Below are 26,769 nucleotides of genomic sequence, written 5' to 3'. Positions count from 1 at the left end.
AGATGGGGTAATGATGAAATGAAAGCAAACCATGAAGGTATAGAAACATGGAAGTGATGATGATCTATTAAAGAGAATGGAGTAGAAAAATATATTAAAGGAAAAAGAGAAAAGCATCTAGCTTTCTTCATGTGAGTGGGAATATGTTGAGCTGTTTTTCAGGTCACTTTCTGCCCCTTTATTCCTTCAATTATATCTCTACCAAGAATTCAGAATGGGCCTCTGACTTCTTCATATCAAATGTTCCTCCATGCGTCTAGATCATTCTGGTAAAATCTCAGAGTTAAATTCATTGTGGTTAGACCGTAAATGCTTCTGAAATACGTACAGGTCAGGTTTTTCAGTTTTCATCTTTCAGAAGATTGGACCGACTGTTTGAAGGCTTTCCACTCAAAACTAGCTTTAGTACTCTTCATAACAAATGATCATTGGGATGTCTAGGATGAAACTGGAGAGTTTCAACTCATTTGGAGTTCGTTTGGTCAGGCAGCTACCCCTCTTTTCTTGTCTAGCTCACTTTCTCTTAGCCGGAGTAAGAAAATGTTCTAGGGTTGACTTTTTAGTGTATTTCAATTCTTCTCCATCATTTCCTAGCATGATAAGGAAAACATAATAAATATATATAAATAAACACAAAGGTTAACCAAAAGTACAAGATTAGGGAAATAATGAAATTGGATTAGTCAACATTAAATTTGGACTTTAGAACAAGTAATTTCCATGTTTTAGGGCACAAATATGTATATGAATTATGATCCAACAAATTCTCAAATCATTCACTCCCACCCAAAAGAAAAGACCCATGAATTTTTCCTTTGCCTCTTTTTCCTATTTTTAGCTTTAACATTTTCAAAGTTGAAGATTGTGGTCGAATCTCGTCACCAGTAGAGTTTTCCTTGTATGTTGGTGGTTTTGGTTTGGGAATGAGACATGTTAAGGAAGAGTCGTCGTCATGCAATGCTTTACAACTCATTGACTTAGTTTTAGCGATCAAGATCGACCATCAATATTTTATGCAATTTCTGCAATATCTGCAAAAGAGCAGACGATTTTTTTTATTTCAACCTTTGAAATATAGATCAATACTACTCTTTCTATATATGATCTCAACCTTGAAGATGGTGATGGAGATAATATATGTTGGGTTTGTATTCATAGATATATGTTTGCTAGGTTTATCTAAACAAGGATAAAAGATAATATTTAGAATGCTGGGTACATTAAGATATTTGATGAGTTCAAATAGTAACACCCGATAATGTTCTTTCTGGTCAGGACAATAACTCACTCGCACCTATAATTTATGAAGTTGGTCAAGATGTTTGCCATGGTCTTGTTGTTCCTATTCATCCTATTACAACAATAAAAAACCTAAGGATGTTCCAAATAAAATTCAAATATGAATGTCTTTTACACGATGATACCAATTAAATTATTAGTTAATATTTTACTGCCTAAATCCTTTATTTTACAGAACCCAAAAGATTCTATATTTGTACTTACAAGCACATATAATTGCCAATTCCGAATTACATATGCAACCATATATTATTAGTGCATAGGATGTTGAATCTAATGGCAATTGTGGTAATATAGTTGTGGTTTTGACAATGGGATTTGGTCAAAAATCTTGGCGCTAGGTTTGTAAGGATTTATTGAACGAGATAGATAGTATGTTACAATTCTATGAAAGTCTCTTTGGTACTAATTAGTTAAGAAGGTTAAGGATGCACTTGACCATTACAACTCTGGGAGCGCACCTAAAAGATGTTGGATGTATTTCCCGAAAATGAGGCATTTGATTGCAACTTGTTATGGTGTGGTGGTGATTGATTTATCAGATGGACAATGCCTAACATTTCTCCCTCTCGTGGGCAACATAATGGACAATTGAGTAGCAATGAGCTTAAAGAGATTGGAATTGGTTATGTGAATAATAATCACTTCATACATGTATGTACATTTATTCAAATGCATATGCTTATGTTTTGTGTTTTCTTAATCGGATGCTAACGTGTTTCATATTTTTCAGCTTAAATTGTCTTCGGGACATCCTTTGCCAAGAATTGTACCAAATGAGAGAGGAATGCAGACGCCAAAGTTATACATTTGTATTCTAGATATCAGAACCTTCTAGAGCAATACAAAGAGTGTTGTCCTATTACCGTAGTTTCAAAGACTTTTACACTTGATGATTGAATATTGTTCAATGTTATTTTGAGTAATGGGTTGATGCAACTTCTTATTCAGACTTGTTGTTTGGACAGTTGTATTTTATAAGTTTCTTAACTTTGAAAACATTTATGGTTGACTGTCGTCTCTCTTCGAGTGTCCTACATTTCCAATTTTGGTTAGATATTTGGTATTCAAGAAGAAAATTACTAAGAAAATTATTGAGTGACACTGACACGAAAACATATTACCCACTTTTTATTTTTCACTATAGTAAAATTTGTAGCCAATTAGTAAACATAAGATAATATGTTTTTGTGCGTTTGCTTGTTTTTGCTGATTTTTTTGTTTTAATTCATGGTAGCAACATTTATAGTTTTCAATAAAACACCCTCCCCACACTCTTCCAAAATCTATTGATGTACATTTAGTGTTATTCTTATTTTTTGGTATATGAATTTGCATATGATAGTAGCACTGGTTTGTATGATGATAATATATCCTATTACTTGTATGATAGAGGTTATGTGTGTCTTTGCCAAAAATGAAGAAGACGTTTTGATTAGTTTGCACTTTTTCTTAGTTATAATTCTTGCTATTTTCCTTCTTCTTTTTTTTTAGCAAGTGATTTTGTTCAGAATATACTAACATTATATAGATGGTTGTTTATGTTTAGAATTGGTATTCATAATTTGTTCATTTTGATTTAGGTAAAATGTTTAGAAACTTAGTAAGAAAGTTGGTCTAAATTAAGGCTCTTCACCAAAGTTATACCTGGCTTCTGCCAATGGTCTTCTAGTGTTAGAGGGCAAATTAAGGAATAAGAAAGATCACGACAATTGGAAAAATGACAAAAGAAACTGAATTGAAAATCAGAAAGTAGAAGACCTAGTGGAACATTATCAAAGGAATTTGTTTGGGATGATAAATTAATAGCAGAAATAAAAGAACAAAAGCAAAAGTACCCAATTGTAATGAAGACTAAAACTTTAATGTAGAATCTGATCCCAATCACAGAACCCATAAACTAATTAAGAAGAATTAACAAAATCTACTTACGGAAGACTTGTTCTTTTGACTTGAACAACGATCGCAAATGGCGTAATCCTATTTTGGAAATTAACCTCTGCACTTTTCTCTCTCTATCTTTGTCAATTAACAACCAAACTGAAAGATGAAAGCAGTGCAACTGGCTCAATCTTGATCAAGTGATTTGATTGAGATTTGAGAGAGAGCGAGAGAGAAGAAAAAAGATCGGGCACAAGCTGAAGAGGGTTTTTATACTTAGGGCGGAAAAGAAGGGCAAAATTGTCATTTCACAGTTACTAAGCCGATGAATAGTGCGAGGAGAATTAGTATTTTTTTAATGGGTCCTTGACCCAAAGCCCCAAAATGAGCCAAAGTTATCCCACTTACCCCAGCAAAAATCTGTTGTTCCCTACTAACCAATTTAAATTAAAAAGACAATTTTACCCTCAGTCAAATTAATAAATTACACCATATGCCATTCCGGTTCGTGCAGTGAGCTCGGAGTTCGCGCCATCCATTGCCGGCGGCGAGTTCGTGCTGAAGACTGAAGTCACCGGTTGCTTGGCTTCGCCGATCAAGAAATCAAAACCGCTACTCATCTCCGGCGGGAATTGGCGCTCGAGCTCAACCTCTGGTGCTCGAACCAGGCTCTCCGGCCTCGACACAGGCCAGTGGCAGAGGAGAACATGGATCTGGTATGCCGGTGGTGGAGGAGAACCACGATTTGGTGCCCAGAGCTTTTCTCTGGGTGCCCAAATCAAATTCTTTTTCTTTTTTTTTTGCTATAAATTGGTTCAGAAGCCCAAAATGAAAAGAAAGAAAGAAAGAAAAAAGGTTCTATTGGGGCAATAGAGGCCTCTTAAAGATCTATTGGGGGGCAATAAACGTCTATTGGAGGGTAGTAGACGTTTTGAATTGATGTAATCTCCTCTTTTTTTTTCTTTAATCAAAGTTTTATTTATCTAATTTTAATAAATAAATGGGTATTAGGGGGTAATAGACATCTATTGGAGGGCAATAGACGTCTATTGAGGGGCAATACATAACTGATAATCGTCTATTGGGGGGCAATACATGGTTGATAGTCGTCTATTGGGGGACAATAGACTATCGGGGCAATAGACGTCTATTGACCCCCAATAGACGTCTATTAGGGGGGCAATAGACATCTATTGGGGGCAAAAAAAACTTTCCGGTGAGATTTTCAGCAAATTCCGGTGGGCGGCAACCGGTGGCCGGATTCCGGCGGCCGGTGACTGGCTCCGGCGAAGTCTCCTATGGTTTCTCTCTCTTCCATTTTCTCTCTCTCTCTCTTCCATTTTCTCTCTCTCTCTCTAAGTAACAAAGGGGTGAAGGTAAAAAAAAATTAAAACAAAAAAAAAAATCTTAATGGGGTATTAGGGAAGACTCCCTTAGAGTGTATTGGGTAAGAGACAAAGAGGTGAAGGGTAAAATTGTATTAAAAAAAAATTAAAACAAAAAAAAAAATCTTAATGGGGTATTAGGGAAGACTCCCTTAGAATGTGCTGAGAGAGAATTAAAAAAACTTAATGGAGTAAGTGGGAAAAAAATCCCTAGAAATGAGGTAAATTGACAAAAACCCTTTTTTAATTTACTCTTCATTAGTTGACTTCTTTTTAGCTTATTTTCTGCAACTATAATTTTTTTCTTCTATCTTCTTGTCTAGCCATTACTTTGGTTTAGATTTCAAAAGTTGTCATGTGAGTGACTATGTCTAAAATTGTCTCATCTCGCCAATAACAGCAAGGGTGTGCCGTTGAAGTGTAGGGTATCATGAAATCATCACAAATTAGAAATATTGATTTGTGAGGTCTTGATTGAAATCTCATTTATAAAAGGTAATAATAAATAAATAAAAAGAAAAAGAAAAGGAAGGATAGGTGTATTGTAATTAAACATTGAAAAGAGGAGCATTAGCGTAATAACACAAGGAGTTACCGTTGGAACCCCATCATCCGTTTCTATATAAACCCCAAGGAAGACCGAAAAGAAAAGATTAACAAAAAAAAAAAAAACTGGGAAACAAAATTTTCAAATTCCAAGACGAACTTAGCAATTTCGGCAAATCCGCTCTACAATCCCAGCATTCTTCACGGATTTCATACTCATTCGGTCAGTTTCCTCTGTTTCTTTATAATTTTTTTTCTGATTTTACTTCATTTCTTAGGGTTTTGTTTGTTCGAGTCAGTCTTCAATTGAGGAAATCCTTAAGAATTGAATGTTGAATAGTCGATTTTATTTCTTAGGGTTCGTGGAGATTGGAAATAGGGTCAGTCATAAGATTAATGGGATGGGTTTTCTTATTGGGGTTTGAATTCTTTTCGGGGTTTTCTGTATATGTATCAAGATTTTAATTTGAGACCGGATTCTGTGAATTGGGGGGAGTAAGAACATTACTCCAGGGTCTGATAGAAATGGGTTTTCTTAATTAATAACAAATAAGCATCAACAATCAAGAATTAAGATTCAGATGGTATCTTTTTTTGGGTTTTCATATGCGGTTCTGAAATGGGTTTATAGAAGATTTTGATCTAAGACTAGATTTACTGAATTGCAGTTTTTTTTTTTTGGTTCATCTTTTTGGTTTAAACTGGAAACTAGGCTGTGATCTCAGTGGAGAATTTTGGTTAGTTGTTTACTTCTCTGTAAATGTAGGGATACTATAGTATGTCCACTTCTTTTAACTTTCTCACTGATAACTTATCTGTGATCTCACTTTTGGTGTTTTTGGTTTAATGTTGGTAACTATTTTTTCATTGGAAAGTTTCCATGAATCAGTTTTTGAATTATGACTGTATATTTTCTTTTATCCATACAAAACGATCAATGGACGAGCTGAGTGCAACAACAACAAAGGGACATATTGTACATGAGTTGGTATTAAATATGTGTTTATGCATTGTATACAATGGTTAATTTCTTTCTTTCTTTCATTTGTTTCTACAGTTAGCAGAGAGTTAAGTTCAGTTGGCTACAAAAAGTACACCAATGGCATCAAAAGTAGTTCGTTTGATTCAGGATCAGAACCTTAATGTTCACTCTGATGGTAGTGATCAAGTTTATTTTTATGCTTTTCCTCAATGTCTAAAATTCTTCTTATGATATTTAGATCTAACCATATTATCTACAACAGGAGCTTCAGTTGCAGGAAAGGGTGATGCATTCAAATCAACCAAGAAAGGGGGACTTGGTGGAAGGAAACCTCTAGGAGATCTATCAAATAGGGGAAAGCCTGACTTTACCAAGGCATCAAAAAAACCTGCTCTCACCAATGTTCCTGAAATCATTGCTGATGCAAGCAATAAGAAAGGCCTTTCTAAAGCCTCGGATAAAGTGCAGACTCGTGGCAGCCGCAAGGCACTATCTGATGTTTCTAACACGGTGAAACCACCCCTTCAGAAGGCTTCAAGTGCTGTGGCAGAGGAATCCTCTTGTGATTTTGAGAAGGAAGGTTTCCTGCACGACCATAAACAGTGTATCAAAGCAATGAGAGAGGCTACCCACATGGATCAAATGGATATATTTAGGATGATACATGGACCAAATCCATTCAAGATTCTTTCATCTCCACCAAAAGCTTCTCAGTTCACCAAAGTTCAGGTAAATTTGCAGGTGCTTTCTTTTGCAGCATAGCTTTTTGTTAGTTTAGTTTGGATCATTCTGGACAGAACAGTTATTGATCTATCTTTTACATTGTGATTTTTCAGGAGGAGAGTCTGACGATGTTCTTGGAAGAGATACCTGAGGATCAATCCACCTTGCTGCCTGTCAAGCAGGACTCCTCCGTCTCCTCACCTCCTTGCAATTCTCCACCTCTATCACCAGTACGCTATACCGATTCCCCTTGGATTTGGGAGTGTGATTTTCAGGTGATGGGAACACCATAGTTTTCTACGCACTGCTTCCAAACTGTGTACCATGTGATGCGCCATCAATCAACTTCAAATTGATGTAGCCAGGACAACTCTGTTATTAGTTTTTCTTGGGTTTTCAATAGTTCAGCATTTGAATGCTCGTCCTAGTTTCTAAAGTTGATGGTCTCATGGTCCTGTCTGTAGCTATAGTATTTCTTTCTGGTTCAGTCTATGTACCTATTTACCTATGCAGAATCTGATATTTCTAACTATTTAGCTATGCAGAATCTGATATTTCTAACTATTTAGCTTTCAAAGCCTTTATCTTTGCTGAGTTTGAAATTATTTCCTTTTTACTGGTTTTGTTTGAATTTATTTCCTTACATGATTCATGAAAACAGTCAGGAACTTAACAGTTAAATAACAGCTTTTCTTTTTTCCTTCATCAATGGTTCAGACGTGTTCTGTAAATCTAGATAATCAATCAGTGTCATTCAACTTTGGAGAACAAGCCATGAAATTTGAAGTCAGCTGCCTCAGATAATCGAGTAATATCACTTACATTGCTCAAGCCGTACGTAAGGAATTGCAAATACCAGATGATTTCATTTGGAAATGGTGTTGTCTGCTACAAATCATTATTCTTGTTCTTCTCTGACACTTTGAGCTTTGACCTCTACATGTTTGATGGACACTGAATAGAAGTGGGCAGTTTAAGACGCATTCATTGATGAATGGTTCTCTCTGACTTGTAGTTCTGCACTCATATAACTTCTGAGGTACTAGAAGTACATTGATAAATGTCTACTTTGTACATCAGATATTGAACAAAATCAAGTTGAAAAGCCTTCCCGTTCATCTTCCCAGCAACTTTAACCAATTGCTCATCTGAAGTAACCTAACATTATCATTCCCTAAACCTTTTGCAGCAGTGCTCTTCATTGCCACGCCACCTCAAGGTGGTGAGAGCAAACCACTTGACCGATCTCAACCACTTGAAAATTCCCATATTAGTTTACTTTCTAATAGATTTGTAAATGCAATAACCAAAATGCATACTCGATACCAAAAACTAGTAATCATCTATCTCTTTCATACATGATACATGCATTGAAAATCCACTACACATTATTATGCATCTCAGGTATATAGAGGAAGTTGATCAAATTTGTTCCGTTTTATGTGAATAGGGAATTGAAACAAAATTGTGATTGATGTCGAATTACTTTGATTTCAATTATTTGTGATTATTACAAAAAATTAGCCCTAACAATCATTGATGGGGTAAAACCGTAGAAGAGAACTTAAATTTGTCCAAGCAAATGGTCATTAAGAAAAGAAGTAGAGAGAAAACGACTACAAACGAAAACCCTTATTACACACGATCTCAAATTGATAAAACTGGAAGGCAGGGCAAATAGAAACCGAATATAATTTGATCATTTTCTTTAATCAAATCAACCGAATTATATAAACTTCAACATCACATCACAACTGAGTGACTAGCAAAAAGAAAAGGAAAAAAAAACTATTTATTTGGTTTATGACACGTTTTATCTCTTCAAAAAAAAAAATGACATACGTTTTATTGAGCAAAGATAGAAAACGGGTATGGGTTATGAGCCCCGGAGCGTAAAACGGGTATGGTCACAGCAACCTAGCTATTTACTTGACCCGCCCAGTTCCACAGCCTTTGTGTCTCCTTGTTTCGTCTCGCAAATTCTGTGTGTGTCTCTCTCAACTCGGAAGCTCCAACAGGTGCGTATCAGCTTTGTCTCTCAACTCCTTTGTCTCTCATGCATTCAAGCTTTTGATTTGTGTTGTTGTTCCAAAAACGGAACCTTCTTCTGGGTTAACTTACAGTTTCTTTCTGGGTCGGAATATAGGAGGAACAAGCTTGTAAATGGTTTTGCCTTTGTGGGTCTTGTACCTTTTTCTATTTGCCAAAATGGGGTTTTCAAATTTTACTTCTTTTCTTTCTTCCCTTCACTCCCAAATTCGTTACAATCTTGTATTACTATTAGTGAATGCAATCAAGTTTTGTAGCTTATTGTACTAAGGTTATGCCTTTTTACTTTGTAATGCAAGATACACATAGCATTATAATAAACTCGACAGGAGAGAATGGGATTGCCTGATTCTTCTGGAGGTTTGCTGTCTGAATTGGACGTCGATGCTTTCAGACGCCTATTTCCTCTTCGGTTTTATGAGAGCCATCTTGCCAAGTCCACACGCCCTGATGGCAGGCCACTTGACAAAGCTAGAGACACTTCCTCAGCCCTTGGTTAGTCCCCATTCACTGTTAATTTAGTTCTTGTCAAGTAACCATGGAGTTTCACTTAACTTGTTTAACATGTAAGCTGAACCCTTTTTCGTTTCGTTTTATGCAGGGGCCGTTGCATCTGCGGATGGATCAGCGCTAGTAAAAATTGGTTCGACGGTAGTGGCTTAACTTTGTGTGTGCGCTTTATTTCTGTTAATCAGATATATGGCCTTGTCACTGATGAGTTTTTTCTTTGTGTGTAGACAATGTTGGCTGCTATAAAAATGGAAGTCATGACCCCTTCTCAAGAGTCACCAGATGAGGGATGCATAGGTTAACTTGCACCACTTGATAAATTTTTGTTGTTTTTTTTTTTTTGAGTTTACTTTCTTGATGTCGTTTTTCTTGTAATTAACTGGTTCTCCACATTTTTTTTTTCAGCAATTGAATTCCACATGCCTCCAATTTGCTCTCCAATTGTAAGGCCTGGCAGGCCAGCTGAGGCAGCACCTGTTGTGTCAAAACAGCTATCTGACACTATTTTAAGGCATGTCCTTTGTTTCTCTTTTCTACCTGGAGTTTATTTCAGTTGATGTGTTCAATTTATTTTTATTTTTCTTTCTCTTGTTTAGTCCAAATGTTCTAACCACTTCAATACAAAATATGATTTAGTATTGATCTTTTTATTATATCTTTTCTTTGTTTTCTTTTCCTCTTTTTATCATCCGTGTAAATCTTTTCCATCACTTTGTGTCAGTTATGTGAGTACACAATGTAATTCAACTGAGGCAAACATTACAACTTATCCTCTATGTACTAAAGTAGTTCTACTGTTGAGGCTCCCAATATCTTTTGAAAATCAGTCCTGTAATCCCAAACATTTTGTATTGGTATCGTTGTCTTTCTGGTATTACTTTCATTCAGTATGGCTACTTGCTCTGTTGAGTGTGATGTACAGGACTGTAATCCAATGCATTTCATATTGGAATCATTATCTTTTTCTGGTCTTAGCTTTCATGCAGTATACTTACTTGCTCTGTTCAGTTTGATGCATTGAAATCCTGTAATGCAATGCATTGCATATTGGTATCGTTATCTTTTTCTTGTCTTAGCTTTCATGCTGCATAGCTACTTGCTCTGTTTCGGTATGATGCTTCATTTGATATTTGGAATCTTGGATATTGTGAATTTACTAGTTTTCTTGGTTGTTGCAGTTCCGGCATGATTAATTTGAAGGAATTATCCTTGATTAGTGGAAAAGCTGCTTGGATGGTCTACCTGGTAAATTTCATGGAAACTTTGGAAATATCTTATGTGCCAGTGCCTATGGCAGTTAATTTGTTGTTTAGACATATATTCTTTTTTTATTTATTTATTTTTATCCAAACTTAGACATATATACTTACGTATATATTCTGAACAAATGTCTGATTTATCTGTTCCAACTATCAGGACATATACTGTTTGGATGCTGATGGTGCTCTATTTGATGCTGCTTTGCTGTCAGCAGTCGCTGCCTTTTCTCACTGTAAGTCTTACAACTATTGGCTTTCCCTGTGTGAAGAGCTCAGTTACAAAATAAGGAATTATTTTAGTTGCCCAAAATTCCAACTACCCCAGTTATATTACTCAAAGTTTTGAGTTTTATCCCAGACTTTGATTTCTACATATATGCATAACAAAAAAAAAAAAAAAAGCATTAAAGAAGAGAAATGTACATGAAAAATACTACTGAAGCTTGTGCTGTTTTTTTCTTGTTCATGCATGTCTGGTTTACGTCTCTCTCTTGAGTGTCTCTTCTTCTGTGCATGTTTGGGAACATGTTTTCTATATATAAAATCTAAAAGTTAAAAGTCATCCATTTAAGTGCTGTTCGAAATTCTGGGTAGCTTTACTTTGTAGAACATCTTGTGTGCATCTCAAATAGCTCAAAATTTTATTTTGGCATATGTAGTACTGTATTATAAAAGTTAGCCCCCTACTCTTTGGATTTGAAAAAGAAGGTTGCTGTATTTATCACTAATAAATAGACTGTTGTTCCCTTTTAGTGCTGTCAAAGGAGTTGTACCCTCTTCGGAAAAAGAGTTTGACTTAGGTTGGGAAAGAAGATTACATAAATGACACTACAAGTGAGAAAAAGGTGAAGTTAATGAATGATGCAAGTGAGGTGGGGTGAAATGATTGAATTGTACTCCCTAAAATCATCTAATTAAAAGAAAAAAAAAAAAAAGAATATCCTCTAGTTGAACAAATGGAGAGTTGTATAATGTACATCATGAATTTTCTGTTGCAAGTTGTGTACCATTTAACTCCCATGTCGTGCAGTGCAGATTCCTGTAGTTTCTATGAATGATGAAGGGAAAGTAGTAGTCATGTCTGAGGAAAATGAGGGAGGAAAGGAGCCAGTCAATAAAGAGAAGAGGAAACTCACGTTATGCAGTATTCCATTTTCACTAACATGCATACTTTATAAGAATTACATCTTGGCGGACCCTACAGCAGAGGAAGAGTCGATCATGGAAACCCTTGTAACCGTGGTTTTGGATTCATCTGGTCAACTTGTGTCTCTTTACAAGCCAGGTGGATCAGTTCTTGCCTATACATCAGCTATCCAGGTTGGTTACTTAGTTTTTACCCTCGTTTCATGTCAATGTTTTGATGGTTCCCTGCAATTCAACTTGCTAGGAGGTTATGAATTTCAGATTTATGTTCTCAGTCTGTCTGCATGCCATGATAACTGAGAGTAATAAAGTGTCTGCTAAATCCATAGTCATTTTCATCAAACATGAGTGACTAAGGTTTTAAACTGTTTTGAGTCTTCTGTCTTCTGACATGAGTTGCATACATCCACCCAAAAATAAAAGAGAACATGAATACGACATTCCAATCTTTTTCCCATCTGAACCAATAATCTAAAGCGAATCAATTTTAAGAATGTGTTCAGCTTTCAATTGGCTTGAAACTAATGAAATTGGCAGGCAACTCTGGAACTTGATTCAACTTGATTCCTTTTCATATGAAGTATGTTGAGTTACTATTAGACTGTCTTGGCGTATTTATTATTTGTTTATGTTAAATAACTCCATTATGAAAATTAGGCAGAAAGATGCCAAGTTATCCTCCATTTTTTGCTGTATACATTTCGTCTAAATCAAGTAAGCTAAGCTATGTATGTAAGAGCATAAGAATGCAATGGCTGATGAAAAATTGTAATGAATCATGACTTATGATCCAAATGATGATAAGGAAGACTCTCTTTGGTTGCAGGATTGTGTGGCACTCACTAGGCAAAGAGTGAGGGAGCTTCAGACAATTCTAGACGAAGCCACCGCTGGTATGGAGGTCGATTAGTTTCATCTTTCATCTCCTAAGGGAATGTCTTTTCTATTTACATCTTATTCTGGCCTTATTTTGTATTGATATTGGTTACTCTAGTGAAAGGCTTCAGAAAGGTAGCATTAATAGTCAAATATTGAATCACTATGTGAAACTGTTCTGCAATCTTTTGTTGGCATACGTCTTAATGTTTATTGTCACATTGTTAGAGCAATTAGCAGTTGTGGTAATTCAAATTCCTTGAAATTTGGATGCCATGGGTTGCTTTCTGTGTGCACAAAGCTTGTTACTGTACTTGCGTGGCGCTCACTATATCTGTTCTAAATTGGTTGGAGTTACATACATGTTCATCATACTGTTTTTTGAGGAGGATTGGAGATTGATTGTGCCTTTACTATGTTTTTCTTGTGCTCATAATAGTTTAAGAAATAGTATCTGCGTTGATGATTCCCTCTTCTAAGCCTTTCCATTTCTTTTATTAACCAAAAAAAAAAAAACCTCGAAGGTGTCAAAATGTAATAATGGCGATGCGTGGAGATCAGATTGATGTGTATTTCTTTTTTTGTTCTCTTGCAGAATGTGTTTTTCTTTATAAGAACAAAAGATTTTTGTTCTTTCCATTTGGTGAACTTTTGAAAGACAAAAAATAGAGAGGGGGTGTGTTGGTATCTCCTCTAAAATATGTGGCATCAATTTGGACGTGTGGTGGCAAACTACAGGTCCAATCATTGTCGCTAAATTATTGGGTTCAGGGAATGAGAGCAAAGCCAAAATGGCAAATGCATTATGAGAGACATTAGCTTACAATGTCTTTAACACATCAATCTCTTTTGAGTTAACTTTGATTCGATAAGCATGGCTGTAATCAAGTTATTCGTCATCGTTGCATGCCATTGCCAATTTTTCCAAATTAGAGTTCAAGCGTCTACTGAAAAATATAAATGAACCTCTAGTGTGAAAGCTTCTTTTCCTTATTCCAGGACCATTCTATTTTCCTTTGCAGTCTCTTTTCGTATTAGTTCAGTTGCAAATGATTTTCTTTGTAAACTCATGAATCATGAAATGTTTTGTTGCATGTTCATTAAAACCTGCATCCAGTGGACAGTATGAAGTCTTAAGCATCAGTGTATTTGTTAGTTGTTTATGACATTCAAATTAGGTTGTCTGAACAACATTAAAGATCCTACCATCTTCACTTTATTCCTTTCATGATGCTAGCGGCCAAAATGGCCTATTTTAACTGACTTTACCTTACCTGGGAGTAAATGCTTTAAATGACTGAAGCTGTTAGTTCCATATCAGGGTGTTTTTCTTTTGAGTGTGAACTATGTTTATTCATTTCTTGGCCAAGTGAACTGAGTTTTGCAATAGAGTAACTAAAAAAAAGCTTCACATAGATGTGGACAGCAGCAAATGTGTAGTCCAATGGCCTCGGACTATGATACCTGGTCCCATGAGTGTCACAGAAACAATATCAACTCCTTTTCACCAAAAGACAGAGACTTAATAACCAGAATCTTTACACACAAGATCAGCTTCACTTGAAGCAAAGCAAATATCTCCTTCCCCTTTTTCTCTCTCATCATCCAACAAGCACTCTAGAGTAATCCAATTGAGCCAATGAGAATTCAGGAAACTCCATCGGAGTGACCCGAATAGATAGATAAGCTAGTCCTCTCTCCCACTCTCTCTCTCTTCCAAAATCCCCAAGCCAACTTCACCTCAGAACCCAATTTACACCGTCATACAATTTGCTTGACTACCCATCAAGCCACGTGTCCCCAACTCCCACCACCGGCCATGAAAACAAACTGTTACTGACTCACAGTCCCCAAAGTGTGCTCTCCTCCTTCTATTCTTCTCCACACAAACTATAAAACTACAACCTTCAAATCCCCCAGAAAAGAAAAAAGACACAACAAACAAACCTCAACCTCAACACAATCACAAGAGAGGAGCACTTCCCTCCCTCTCCCTCTCTCTTTTTTTTTTCCACTCCCCAATTTTCAAAAACAGAGGAGTGTCTAAATTTTTGCTTCTTGGGTTTTGATCACCAAATATGGCTTCTTTAGTGTCCTCACCTTTCACCTTACCCCAAACAAAACCAGACCAACTATCTTCCTTCTCCAAAAAGCACTACTTTCTCCACTCCTTTCTCCCCAAAAAGGCCAACCAGACCAACTCAAAGTCCACCCTCAAAGTGAAATGCGCAATGGGCAACGGCCTCTTCACCCAAACGACACAGGAGGTGCGTCGTATAGTCCCGGAAAACAAACAAGGCCTCCCGACCGTCAAAGTCGTCTACGTCGTACTGGAAGCACAGTACCAGTCCTCCCTGACAGCCGCAGTCCAGTCTCTAAACTCCAGCAACAAGTACGCTTCTTTCGAGGTCGTAGGTTACTTGGTGGAGGAGCTTCGAGACGAAACGACATACAAAACGTTCTGCCAGGACCTCGAAGACGCCAACATTTTCATCGGGTCGTTGATCTTCGTGGAGGAGCTGGCCCTCAAAGTGAAGGAGGCAGTGGAGAAGCAAAGGGACAGAATGGACGCAGTGCTGGTCTTCCCTTCCATGCCTGAAGTAATGAGGCTCAACAAGTTGGGCTCGTTCAGCATGTCGCAGCTGGGCCAGTCCAAGAGCCCGTTCTTCCAGCTTTTCAAGAGGAAGAAGCAAGGTGCTGGCTTTGCTGACAGTATGCTCAAGCTGGTCAGGACTTTGCCCAAGGTACTCAAGTACTTGCCTAGTGATAAAGCTCAGGATGCTAGGCTTTATATTCTCAGTTTGCAGTTTTGGCTTGGTGGGTCTCCTGATAACTTGCAGAATTTCTTGAAAATGATATCCGGTTCTTATGTTCCGGCTCTCAAAGGGGCAAAGATTCCGTATTCGGACCCGGTTTTGTTTTTGGACAGTGGAATCTGGCACCCTTTGGCGCCTTGTATGTATGATGATGTGAAGGAGTATATGAACTGGTATGATACTAGAAGGGATGCTAATGAGAAGCTTAAGAGCCCGAATGCGCCGATAGTCGGGTTGATTCTGCAGAGGAGCCACATTGTTACAGGTGATGAGAGTCACTATGTGGCTGTCATTATGGAGTTGGAGGCAAGAGGGGCCAAGGTGATACCGATTTTCGCTGGCGGACTTGATTTTTCGGGGCCTGTTGAGAAGTTTTTGATTGATCCGGTGACTAAGAAGCCGTTTATTCATTCAGCAATTTCGCTTACTGGTTTTGCTCTTGTTGGGGGGCCAGCTAGGCAGGATCATCCGAGGGCTATCGAGGCTCTTATGAAGCTTGATGTTCCGTACATTGTTGCATTGCCTTTGGTGTTCCAGACAACTGAGGAGTGGTTGAACAGCACTTTGGGTTTGCATCCAATTCAGGTGGCATTGCAAGTCGCTCTTCCGGAGCTTGATGGAGGCATGGAGCCTATTGTTTTTGCTGGCCGGGATCCTAGGACTGGTGAGTGATGTTCTTACTCTTTTATTGTTTATGTAGTTCACAAGTAGTATTCAGTTTGCACTTTGTGAAAAAATATAAGAGATAAATGCTGTTATCAATGAATGAATCAAAATTGGGCCACATACTTGATTGCTTAGACAGTTATGTTCTTACTAGTTTCTACTTTTCTTTTCCTGTTCTGGTTACCCTTGCATTCTCTACTTGTGCATCCTTGTAGTCAAAAGTTCTTATGGTTACTGAGGATCAAATCATGATTGCAGGGAAATCACATGCTCTTCACAAGAGGGTGGAACAGCTCTGCACCAGGGCAATCAGATGGGGTGAACTGAAAAGGAAGGCCAAGGTATTTTACCTTAATTTATGCTTTTCTTATTTTCTTCTTAAACCCAAGGAAGTTGCTACCAATACATGAAACTAAAAGGAAGTTCCATGCCTATTATTTGGAGATAAAAGAAAATTGACTAATACCTATCATATTCCTACTGTTTGTCAATGTCTCAAAATGTTACATAGAAATGATCTTTATGAATCCACTTTTTCAGAAAAGTGGAGCTTGGGGATGAAGGGAGTACATAATTTTCTCTTTTATTATATAAAGCCCATAAGTTTCATGCTTTGCTGTCGTCATTGCATATACAGGACATAGTTATTATTAATGGAAAAGGAGGTAATCAAGTAATCTGTAAATATTCTACATAAGCTGTTTAGTTTATTTGAAAGTTATGTTTGAAATTAGCAAGATGCTTTTTGGGAAGTTATCTATGCCATTCAAGTAGATAGATTCTGGTCATGGAAATACTTCCCTTGCCTTCCATTCTTAAGCATCCTCAGCTTCTGGTTGTTCACTGAATAAAATTTGAGATAGTTTTTGGTAATCTCAATATGCCCACGTATATGCACTGATGCAGGCAGAGAAGAAGTTGGCGATCACAGTGTTCAGTTTCCCTCCAGACAAAGGAAATGTAGGAACAGCTGCTTATCTTAATGTTTTCTCCTCCATCTTCTCAGTTCTGCAAGAACTGAAAAGAGATGGTTACAATGTGGAGAACCTTCCAGAGACTTCAGAAGCTTTGATTGAAGAGGTAATCCATGACAAAGAGGCTCAGTTCAGCAGCCCAAATCTGAACATTGCTTACAAAATGGGGGTCCGTGAATATCAAAGCTTGACTCCCTATGCCGCTGCTTTGGAGGAAAACTGGGGAAAGCCTCCTGGGAACCTGAACTCTGATGGAGAGAATCTCTTAGTATATGGGAAACAGTTCGGCAATGTCTTCATCGGTGTTCAGCCCACATTTGGCTATGAGGGTGATCCGATGAGGCTGCTGTTCTCCAAATCAGCTAGCCCGCATCATGGTTTTGCAGCATATTATTCATTTGTTGAAAAGATTTTCCAAGCTGATGCTGTACTGCATTTTGGTACTCATGGTTCACTAGAATTCATGCCTGGAAAACAGGTAGGGATGAGTGATGCATGCTTCCCAGACAGTCTGATTGGGAACATTCCCAATGTCTATTACTATGCTGCTAACAATCCATCTGAAGCTACAATAGCTAAGCGTCGGAGCTATGCCAATACCATCAGCTATCTGACACCACCTGCAGAAAATGCTGGGCTTTACAAAGGCCTCAAGCAATTGAGCGAGCTTATCGCATCCTACCAGTCGCTTAAAGACACCGGCCGTGGACAACAGATTGTGAGCTCAATAATCAGCACTGCTAGGCAATGCAATCTTGATAAGGATGTAGAACTACCTGATGAAGGTGTGGAAATCTCTGCCAAAGAAAGAGATCTTGTGGTCGGAAAGGTGTATAACAAAATCATGGAGATTGAGTCCCGCCTGCTACCTTGTGGGCTCCATGTCATTGGTGAGCCTCCAACAGCCATGGAAGCAGTTGCAACTCTGGTGAACATTGCTGCACTGAACCGTCCAGAAGAGAATATTTTCTCGCTCCCAGCTATATTGGCTGAGACAGTTGGAAGAGACATAGAGGATATTTACAGGCAAAGTGATAAGGGGATACTGAAGGATGTGGAGCTTCTTAAGCAAATAACAGACACATCAAGGGGAGCAGTTTCTTCATTTGTGGAGCGTACAACAAATGAGAAGGGTCAAGTAGTTGATGTAAAGAATAAGTTGACCTCAATTCTTGGGTTTGGTATCAATGAGCCTTGGATCCAGTACTTAGCAAACACAAAATTTTACAGGGCAGACAGGGACAAACTTAGAACTTTGTTTGAGTACTTGGCAGAATGCTTGAAGCTAATTGTGGCGGACAATGAGATAGGGAGTTTGAAACAAGCATTGGAGGGTAAATTTGTAGAGCCAGGACCTGGTGGTGACCCAATCAGAAACCCGAAAGTGTTGCCAACGGGAAAGAATATTCACGCACTTGATCCACAATCTATTCCGACCACAGCAGCAATGAATAGTGCAAAGATTGTGGTGGAGAGGTTGATAGAGAGGCAGAAGATTGATAATGGAGGAAAGTATCCTGAGACGATTGCACTTGTTTTGTGGGGTACAGACAACATCAAGACCTATGGTGAGTCCTTGGCTCAAGTTTTGTGGATGGTTGGTGTGAATCCAGTTGCTGATGGTCTTGGACGAGTCAACCGGGTAGAAGTAGTGAGTCTTGAAGAGCTTGGAAGACCCAGGATTGATGTTGTTGTCAACTGCTCAGGAGTCTTCAGAGACCTCTTTATCAACCAGGTATTTTCCCTCTCTATGGACTGTGCTTCCTATCTTTTGGCTCTTATGTTCGTACATGGTTAGCAAAGTAAGAATTGTATAATTGTTACTTACTACCTTTTGTCAAAATTTGTGATTGTTTGCAGATGAATTTGCTTGACCGAGCAGTGAAGATGGTAGCTGAACTAGATGAGCCAATTGAACAGAACTTTGTCAGGAAGCATGCACTGGAGCAAGCAGAAACCCTTGGGATTGGGGTTCGTGAAGCTGCAACCCGGATCTTCTCCAATGCTTCAGGCTCCTACTCCTCTAATATAAATCTTGCTGTGGAGAACTCCTCATGGAATGATGAGAAGCAGCTGCAAGACATGTATCTGAGCCGGAAATCATTTGCTTTTGATTGTGATGCTCCAGGTACAGGCATGGCTGAGAACAGAAAAGTTTTTGAGATGGCATTGAGCACAGCTGATGCAACATTCCAAAACCTGGACTCATCAGAAATCTCACTTACTGATGTGAGTCACTACTTTGATTCGGATCCAACCAATCTGGTGCAAAACCTAAGGAAGGATGGAAAGAAACCTAGTTCTTACATTGCTGACACTACCACAGCTAATGCCCAGGTGAGAACGATACAGTATATGTACTCTTTCAGTACTGAGTTCAGTATATGTCATAGATGTTAATATTGCAGAAGCTGCGAATAAACCAAATAGAATCTGCAATTAACAATCTTTCTTACAATGCAGGTTCGTACGCTCTCTGAGACCGTGCGTCTTGATGCAAGGACCAAGTTGTTGAATCCCAAGTGGTACGAAGGAATGTTGTCTAGTGGGTACGAGGGTGTTCGTGAAATTGAGAAGAGACTCACTAATACAGTTGGGTGGAGTGCAACTTCTGGGCAAGTTGACAACTTTGTGTATGAAGAGGCCAACTCGACTTTCATTAAAGATGAGGAGATGCTGAACAGGCTTATGAAAACAAATCCAAACTCCTTTAGGAAGCTGCTACAGACCTTCCTGGAGGCCAATGGACGCGGTTACTGGGACACTGATGAGCAGAATATTGAGAGGTTGAAGGAGTTGTACTCAGAAGTTGAAGACAAAATCGAGGGAATTGATCGGTGAACTCAAAACTCATTGTTGAGAAAACTGTACATTAATTTGCAAATATAAGTAACATGATCATTTACTTGAGCTTCTAGGAAATGTCCTAATGTGAATTTTTTTCCCAGTTCCCCACTGTTAATTCATTTGTGGATATGTATCTGTACTTTTACGCTCAGACATCAAGTCCTATAAATACATGTATTCATAATTGATGTAATAAATATTATCGTTGTTGTCAATCTCAATTTAACATTGTTAAAGCCTTGGATTAATTTGTCTCAATTTAGGCACTTGAACCTGACTAAAGAATTGAGTATCGTTGTGTGAGAACCGTCATAGTAAAGAAGCATAATGGACTAATGGCCCCAAATGAAATTACACTTCCAAATTTTCTATGCAATATTAAATAATCCTTAATGCTCCTCACATTTCCCCCTAAATGCTCTAACAGATCAACCTGATTAGTGATGAGTTCAGATCTTTTGCAACAACTGCGGTGATGCATGCTTATGATGACATGAGACTTTCAGATTTTTGTATAGTTCTCTCTTGTATGAAGTGTGCTAAACCGTAACTCTTAAATGTGTTTATTGGCTACTTAAATAAAAGATTGGCCGCGCATTGCAATTCTTGCTGCTAGATAATTCCTCTAAACAATCACATTTCTACTAAATTAATCACAGCTGTACACAGGTCAAATTCTCACTGTTGATTACACAATTCTGTTTCATATATTCACGAGCAAAAAGAGAGAGATGAATACATCTTGTGGGGGGGGCATCTACAATCAGTAATGAATGGTAAAATGTAAACCTACAGAGAACCAAAAATAAAGAAGAAAAAAATAAAAACATGCCCTCCCTCAAAGAAAAATAAAAAGATGGTTCGTATGACAATTAACAAAGTGGTACACATTTCTTTCTTACTCCCTTTCTTCGTATTTTGTAAGTATCAAAAGAGATGAATTTACCTTCAGACTAACTCCATTAAGAGAGGGTCACCTTCTGCCATTATTCTTATTAGTTTTATGAAATCTTGTTCGCTTGACACACTCCATGGGTGAACGGCAGGCACTTGGGCTGAATAAAGGGATGAAGAATTAGTAGAAGCTGATTCTTCCTCGTAGACCATTGTGCTTAGCACCGAGTCAAAATTCTGAGGTGAATCTAGTGCTAGAAAGAACATCGGAATGGCAACTTTGTGATGGATTTCCAGATCTCCCACTTGATTAACAAGATCAACGAAGTCAGATATGAAGCGACGAGGGATGTAGAATATCTCAGAACTGCATACTATGAAGCTCTTGCGACTAGGTATGGTGTTCTTATAACTGACTTGGAAGTGAGCTGGCATCATGCTAACAACCTTCTTTACCATGCTTGCTTGCTTTGAAAACCAATCTGAGTTGTCATTTGGTGACACCTTGGTCCAAGACTTGGATACCTGAATTCCATTGTAATTGTGAGTGAGATAGAGCAGCATTTGGCAAGAAGGACCAACACTAACAATTTTTTTTTGTCCTAATATTTACCTTTTCCTTAAAAGTGAAACGAAACTTAATGAAGTTTCTAAAAGGAACTGTGATAACTATTTGTAAAGTTGGCATAATTTATAAACGATAATATGCAAATGGATCAGAAGTCATATTACCTCATTTGTGATCCATAATTTGTTTTTGTCTGCTTGTAGAAGATTCCAGTAATTAAGAATAGTGTCGTCGTGAAGGAATAAAAACCCATCTGCACCAGAATATCGATCAAATATTTTGGGTAGGTACCTGCAAAGCAACATTAAATAGTAAAGTTAGAAAATTGGTGGTGGCCCATCTTAACTACTTTCATTATATGCTTTAACTAAACTACAAGTCAAAGTTACTTAAAAACTAACAACGCGTCTACACTAACAACGCAACTACCAGAGCTTGCTTTTAAAAGAAGTGCATCAATTAAGCACATTTGGTGCCAGACTTATTCCAAAACTAGATTATGTATAGATTCTGCAGTCCTAATATATATTACGGGTTCCAGAAACAACTTGTCAATCTGCCTCTGGTTCACTCATGTTTCTAGCCTAAATTTGATTGACTTAATTAGCATAGAAGGCATACCCAAAAGGCAGCAAGTCATGAAACTGAGAAGGAGAAGGATCAATACTCTTCTAAAATAAAAATCTTTATGAGCCACACAGGATTCTTATGAAACCAATCATAACCACTACAACCAGAGGAAATTCAACAATGACAAGGAGGATATTGTGCAAGTGATATATGAATTCACAAATTCTACCAACCCGCAGAAATTGTGGAATCACTGAATAACTGGATATCTGCCAACATTAATAAGTACATGAGGCCCAAGACTACATGTACAACCCCTTTTAAGTGATGAAAGGCTCTGCACCTTGCCCTTCAAGAAAGGAGAAGAGCAGAGCCTGGATACCTCCTACTTGATGACAAAAACCACTCCTGCTGTTTCTAGATCCTCAAAAATCTCATAGATGGTGCACTGTCTACCAAGACACTCAATTAGGTCACTAATGTTCCTTGTGTCCTTAATTCATAAATGATATGCACCTACCACTTATATCATGCTCCGGAAGTGACCCTATCATTTTTATGTAACAACATATTTGAGTATTACATATTACCTAATACATATCGAGTCTTAAACTGTAAGAATGTTAAGTCATTACACCATCTGCAATCCTATATACTAGATCATTTCCATTTCATAAGAGAACCATAATTATCATTAATAAAGAAATTAAAATTAGATGTGCAAAGCCTCATGTCATCTCCAAATGCACTTAATATTAGAATACAAGTTTGGGGTGTCTGACCATATCCCTAAATATAGGTTTCCAAATAAAAAACAGGATTTCAATGAAATATCAATCCTACATCTTCTTAAGCCCCTAAGCAATTTAACTAGATGGAAAGCTCTCTTAAATAAAAAGGACAGCCAACACGGGAATTTAACAAAAGAAATATGACCAAACTGACGTAAAATTATGACAAGAGTGACTTACTTGTAAACATTCTCCAGTTTTCCTTCTTCAACAGCAAGGTCTAGATTCTTCGATTCTGACAACATGATCACAGTTTTGAATATCCTCCCATAAAGCAATCTCCATTCAAGAGCAGTACGTTCCACAGGACCACTGCAGAACATAATAAGGACAACATTCCCAAAGTTCTTTCTCCATCGGATCAAATTTCCAATTTCATAGTTCACAGTTCCCGTTTCCTCAACTCCAAGATGAACAGATGGGAACTTTTGAGGAACAAATTCTCTTCTATCCCCATGACCAATATTTCCCAGTGGCCTACCCAAATCCAATGACATTAATCTTGGTTGGTTGTACCCAACAGCAATCAAGTCCTGAAGCCAAGCAGCAGTAAACTTCACATCCTTCTCAGTCCAAAACCCCTCTTCTGCCATAGCAACGCTCAACTCCAGGATCTTTTCAATCAATCTTTGCTTGCTTGCTCTCCATGAAATCAAAAATTTAATCAAACGTCCTACATTCACATGAAGATCCTTCTCTTCCGAAAACGGATACGCCTCAATTCTATCATACCGGTGCACAGTTGGTGGATACACCACAACCTGACCACCTACTTCCCACAAAATCCTCTGCGCCCAATACCCCCTCAACACATCAGACGCCATTGTGCTAACCGAAACGGGAAGCATCAATCCCCAAAACGCATGCGAATGGAAAATCGTATTGAAAGAATTCACCGGCACCATCATCCCCTGCGGCAATGCCACTTTCGGTGCATGCTCATCAAACCTAATATCAAACGCTTCCAACCCCGATTTTCGCGTAAAATAAAACACCGAATCCACATCCGGTAGCCCATTGGATATCCCCTGCTGTATGAACTGTTTCCCAGCCAGAACCTCAGTGTAGAACTCCTCATGACCAAGCTCACCAACATTCTCCAACGGTAAACCTCTAGGCCAAACGGAGCGCTGGCCGAAATGTATATAGGGATTCACAATAGTCCTATTCGGATTCTCATGGCTATACTGCAATATAGTCTCTTGCCTATGCCCCTCCTCACCTACCAAATCTATATCAAAATGTTTCCCCAAATCGTTATCAATAACCTCCCCACGGTCATCGGCGTCGAAGATTTTCCGGGCACCGTGCTGGATCGCAAACAAGTACCCCACAGTCTTCCTAACATAAGAATCATAAGGCAAATACTCCAAAACCCTAAAACCCAACCCAGCTTGTTGCTCAAGGGACAAGAAGATCGCACCTTTGAGGCTCCAATCCGACGGCGTTTTGGAGTTCCCAACCGCCAGCACCTGCCACCCTCGGATCTTCACCAGCTTCCGGAGCGGCTCCGTCGGGTACTCCGACACCGACACCACCACCCACTTCTCAGATCGGAACGCCGCGTACGGCGACGCCTTGTCGAAGACTCGCTTGACGCTCTTCTCCTCCAGCTGCGGCATTTGGATCCTCTCCACGGCTTCGGCGGCCTGGGTCTGGAAGCAGAGCAGCGCCGCCGTGTCGCCGATGTTCCGGAGCACGAAGAGGGCCGCCACGGTGGCGATGAGGGCCACCACGGTGACGATCTTGTATAGGTTGTCGGAAAACCATGTGGAGAAATCGAGGTTGGGGGAGAAATCGAGGTTGGCTCTGGTGTTGGAGAATTTAGGGGACTTGGGTCTGCTGCGCTCTTGGACCAACATTGAACTAAACTCTCTACTAGTAGTACCAGTATACACTACCCCAATGCCTCAAAATAATATCTTCCCAAGTTTAAAGTGACTTGACTATAATGAGCTTGAGCTCTTGGGAATTTGGGCAGACATTGAATCAGGGATGTCGAGAGGTTGAGGGTGATCTGGGGGTTTGGTGGTGCCGACAGTTTGGGGGGTGAGGAGTTGTGGTTGGAGTTGGGTGTTTCGTAGACTTGAATTAAACTGCTCTCTCTCTCTCTTTCTTTCTTTTTTTTGCACACCCAGTTTGGTGGTGACTTGTGGGGGCGGGGTCTCTGTCTTCTTCTTCTTCTTTGCTTCTTCTTTCTATATTGTTTTTTTTTTTTTTTTTTCCTTCTTCATTTTCTATTTTATTTTCTGCTCGAGGGGATCAATCATGCTGATTCTATATTTTGGTTGTTCTGGATTTGCCAGTCTGCAATATTGTATGGTTGCATTGGGTGGATTTTGAGTATTTATTACTCCATGTCTTTGTGTATGATTAATGGGGATTTGGGGGACAAGAGGGTATTGTATTATTGTGTTCGTTTACCCCAATAGGCCAAGTAATTTTCGCTCTTTTCTTCACAAATTGGTTGGAAGTCTTTTTTTTTTTTGGGTTATTATCACAAATGGTACTTGAACTTATCTTCTATTTTATCGATGGTACCTGAACTTCAATTTTGATCATAACCAGTACCCGAACTTTTCGATTTTATTTTAAATGGTACCTAAGGCCACCTTCGGTCACTATTCCGGCTAAAAAAGCCAAATCCAAAAAAAAAAAAAAGCAAAAAACAAAAAAAACAAGTTCAAGGCAAGTCTATTACCAAAAAATCATCACTATATATGATTTGCAACCCTTGAAATCATCAAAAATCATCACTATGATCGACTTCCATGCCATTTTTAGTCGGAATAGTAACCGGAGGTGGCTCTAGGTACCATTTAAAATGAAATCGAAAAGTTCGGGTACTGGTTGTGATCAAAATTGAAGTTCAGGTACCATCGATAAGATTGAGGTATAGTTCAGGTACTATTTGTGATAATAACCCTTTTTTTTTCTTTGCCCATGTGATATGGTGGAGTTGGATAGCGGAGACCTCCTTGCACAAACGAACGCTGCTTTGATACCTCATACCTGGTAATAGAGATGGAGGTTCCAAACTTGTCTTGGATAAAAATACTCATAGGAAGAGGAACGAACTTATCTCTGTAACCCACAATGGATCACCATTCTAAATCAAAACAAATATTCGTGTTAATGTTATGTTTCCTTCTTGATTAATATATAAACAAAATAAAAGCTCAAAAGCATTTTGACTTTCAAAATGTTCAATTTAGTATGTGAAATTACTAAATGAGGGAGGGTTTGTCCAACTCTCATAAAATGACTCACCGAATGCGCAATGGTATTGTTTTTACAAGAAGAAACAAATGTTAGCATTAGCGCGTGCAATAGTGTTTTGATATCTTCCACCAGAGCGTCCTCTTAACAAACATTTCACCATTAAAATCACTCGTCTTATTATTTTGTCATTTACTAGCAAATGAGACCGTGCGATGTTGTGGGTTTAATTTTTTTTGAATTTTAAATGTAATAAATGATTCTCATATATATTTGAACATATTCATAAATCATAACTATATGCATAGAGTAAGACAAAGACCATTGAACATATTGTTGTTAGGGTAACTATTTGACATCAACAGTTTCTCTTAACAAAAAAGAAATAGAAAAAACTACATATTAAGCAAAAGTTCGTTGGCCATCTCAACTTCAACGTTAACAAATCCGCCATCACATTTCATAGATATCATAGCTCAAAATTAGGACACAACACAATAGAGGGCAGTGTTATATACAACCGATGTTTTAATCAATCATCTCTCATTCTAGCCAAGAGTCAAACATAGTGAATAACTCTTCCATAAAATCTAAAACTCATCACTTATTCAAGAGTTTCTTGGTAAAGCTAATGGCAGAAAATTTTGTGGCTTAAACCACTTCAACCAAAGTAGGAGGAAAAAAAATCCTAGAGGGCTAGAGATGACATATGTTGATTGTTGAATATATAATACCGAAATAGCAGATTGAATGTTTTAATTAATAGTC

General features: G+C 38.2%; 4 protein-coding genes across 5 annotated transcripts; 3 read left to right on the top strand and 1 right to left on the bottom strand.

The window, feature by feature from the left end:
* Window positions 1-5,186: 5,186 nt before the first annotated feature.
* On the top strand, window positions 5,187-7,356 carry LOC112193262 (protein PATRONUS 2). Of its 2 annotated transcripts, none has more exons than XM_024333337.2 (4): window positions 5,187-5,334; window positions 6,169-6,268; window positions 6,356-6,822; window positions 6,930-7,356. In XM_024333337.2, exons 2-4 carry the CDS (start codon window positions 6,211-6,213, stop codon window positions 7,107-7,109), a joined length of 705 nt encoding a protein of 234 aa, XP_024189105.1. In that variant the 5' UTR covers window positions 5,187-5,334; window positions 6,169-6,210; the 3' UTR covers window positions 7,110-7,356. The 2 variants fall into 2 exon arrangements, with proteins under 2 accessions (XP_024189105.1, XP_024189104.1); XM_024333336.2 differs by having other exon boundaries at window positions 6,356-6,834.
* Window positions 7,357-8,678: 1,322 nt separating this feature from the next.
* LOC112195134 (exosome complex component RRP43) lies at window positions 8,679-13,044 on the top strand. Its single transcript, XM_024335486.2, has 9 exons — window positions 8,679-8,834; window positions 9,165-9,360; window positions 9,467-9,516; window positions 9,603-9,672; window positions 9,781-9,886; window positions 10,554-10,620; window positions 10,792-10,867; window positions 11,665-11,954; window positions 12,607-13,044. Exons 2-9 carry the CDS (start codon window positions 9,201-9,203, stop codon window positions 12,688-12,690), a joined length of 903 nt encoding a protein of 300 aa, XP_024191254.1. The 5' UTR covers window positions 8,679-8,834; window positions 9,165-9,200; the 3' UTR covers window positions 12,691-13,044.
* A 1,407-nt stretch (window positions 13,045-14,451) lies between these two features.
* LOC112195133 (magnesium-chelatase subunit ChlH, chloroplastic) lies at window positions 14,452-20,180 on the top strand. Its single transcript, XM_024335485.2, has 5 exons — window positions 14,452-16,136; window positions 16,397-16,479; window positions 17,045-18,847; window positions 18,973-19,449; window positions 19,576-20,180. Exons 1-5 carry the CDS (start codon window positions 14,735-14,737, stop codon window positions 19,951-19,953), a joined length of 4,143 nt encoding a protein of 1,380 aa, XP_024191253.1. The 5' UTR covers window positions 14,452-14,734; the 3' UTR covers window positions 19,954-20,180.
* Window positions 20,181-20,579: 399 nt separating this feature from the next.
* On the bottom strand, window positions 20,580-24,934 carry LOC112192429 (probable glycosyltransferase STELLO1). Its single transcript, XM_024332167.2, has 3 exons — window positions 22,963-24,934; window positions 21,586-21,712; window positions 20,580-21,378 (listed from the first exon to the last, which is right to left on the bottom strand). The coding sequence occupies exons 1-3, from the start codon at window positions 24,642-24,644 to the stop codon at window positions 20,908-20,910; spliced, it is 2,280 nt and encodes a 759-aa protein (XP_024187935.1). The 5' UTR covers window positions 24,645-24,934; the 3' UTR covers window positions 20,580-20,907.
* Window positions 24,935-26,769: the final 1,835 nt, after the last annotated feature.

Source organism: Rosa chinensis, chromosome 3 (genome assembly GCF_002994745.2).
Source record: "Rosa chinensis cultivar Old Blush chromosome 3, RchiOBHm-V2, whole genome shotgun sequence".
In the NCBI taxonomy this organism is placed as follows: domain Eukaryota; kingdom Viridiplantae; phylum Streptophyta; class Magnoliopsida; order Rosales; family Rosaceae; genus Rosa; species Rosa chinensis.
The sequence above is the reverse complement of the archived record's forward strand: the minus strand, read 5'-3'. Positions and strand labels throughout refer to the sequence as shown.

What these genes read in the sequence shown, in the direction of transcription:
- LOC112193262 (XM_024333336.2), top strand. Translation starts at nt 6,211, where the DNA reads ATGGCATCAAAAGTAGTTCGTTTGATTCAGGATCAGAACCTTAATGTT. An exon ending in CCTTAATGTTCACTCTGATG is followed by an intron (nt 6,269 to 6,355) that starts GTAGTGATCAAG and finishes TATCTACAACAG; the next exon opens with GAGCTTCAGTTGCAGGAAAG. An exon ending in AAGTTCAGGTAAATTTGCAG is followed by an intron (nt 6,835 to 6,929) that starts GTGCTTTCTTTT and finishes GTGATTTTTCAG; the next exon opens with GAGGAGAGTCTGACGATGTT.
- LOC112195134 (XM_024335486.2), top strand. Translation starts at nt 9,201, where the DNA reads ATGGGATTGCCTGATTCTTCTGGAGGTTTGCTGTCTGAATTGGACGTC. An exon ending in AGACACTTCCTCAGCCCTTG is followed by an intron (nt 9,361 to 9,466) that starts GTTAGTCCCCAT and finishes CGTTTTATGCAG; the next exon opens with GGGCCGTTGCATCTGCGGAT. An exon ending in ACCAGATGAGGGATGCATAG is followed by an intron (nt 9,673 to 9,780) that starts GTTAACTTGCAC and finishes TTTTTTTTTCAG; the next exon opens with CAATTGAATTCCACATGCCT.
- LOC112195133 (XM_024335485.2), top strand. Translation starts at nt 14,735, where the DNA reads ATGGCTTCTTTAGTGTCCTCACCTTTCACCTTACCCCAAACAAAACCA. An exon ending in TGGCCGGGATCCTAGGACTG is followed by an intron (nt 16,137 to 16,396) that starts GTGAGTGATGTT and finishes TCATGATTGCAG; the next exon opens with GGAAATCACATGCTCTTCAC. An exon ending in CTACCACAGCTAATGCCCAG is followed by an intron (nt 19,450 to 19,575) that starts GTGAGAACGATA and finishes CTTACAATGCAG; the next exon opens with GTTCGTACGCTCTCTGAGAC.
- LOC112192429 (XM_024332167.2), bottom strand. Translation starts at nt 24,644, where the DNA reads ATGTTGGTCCAAGAGCGCAGCAGACCCAAGTCCCCTAAATTCTCCAAC. An exon ending in AAACTGGAGAATGTTTACAA is followed by an intron (nt 21,713 to 22,962) that starts GTAAGTCACTCT and finishes GTTGCTTTGCAG; the next exon opens with GTACCTACCCAAAATATTTG. An exon ending in AATTATGGATCACAAATGAG is followed by an intron (nt 21,379 to 21,585) that starts GTAATATGACTT and finishes AATGGAATTCAG; the next exon opens with GTATCCAAGTCTTGGACCAA.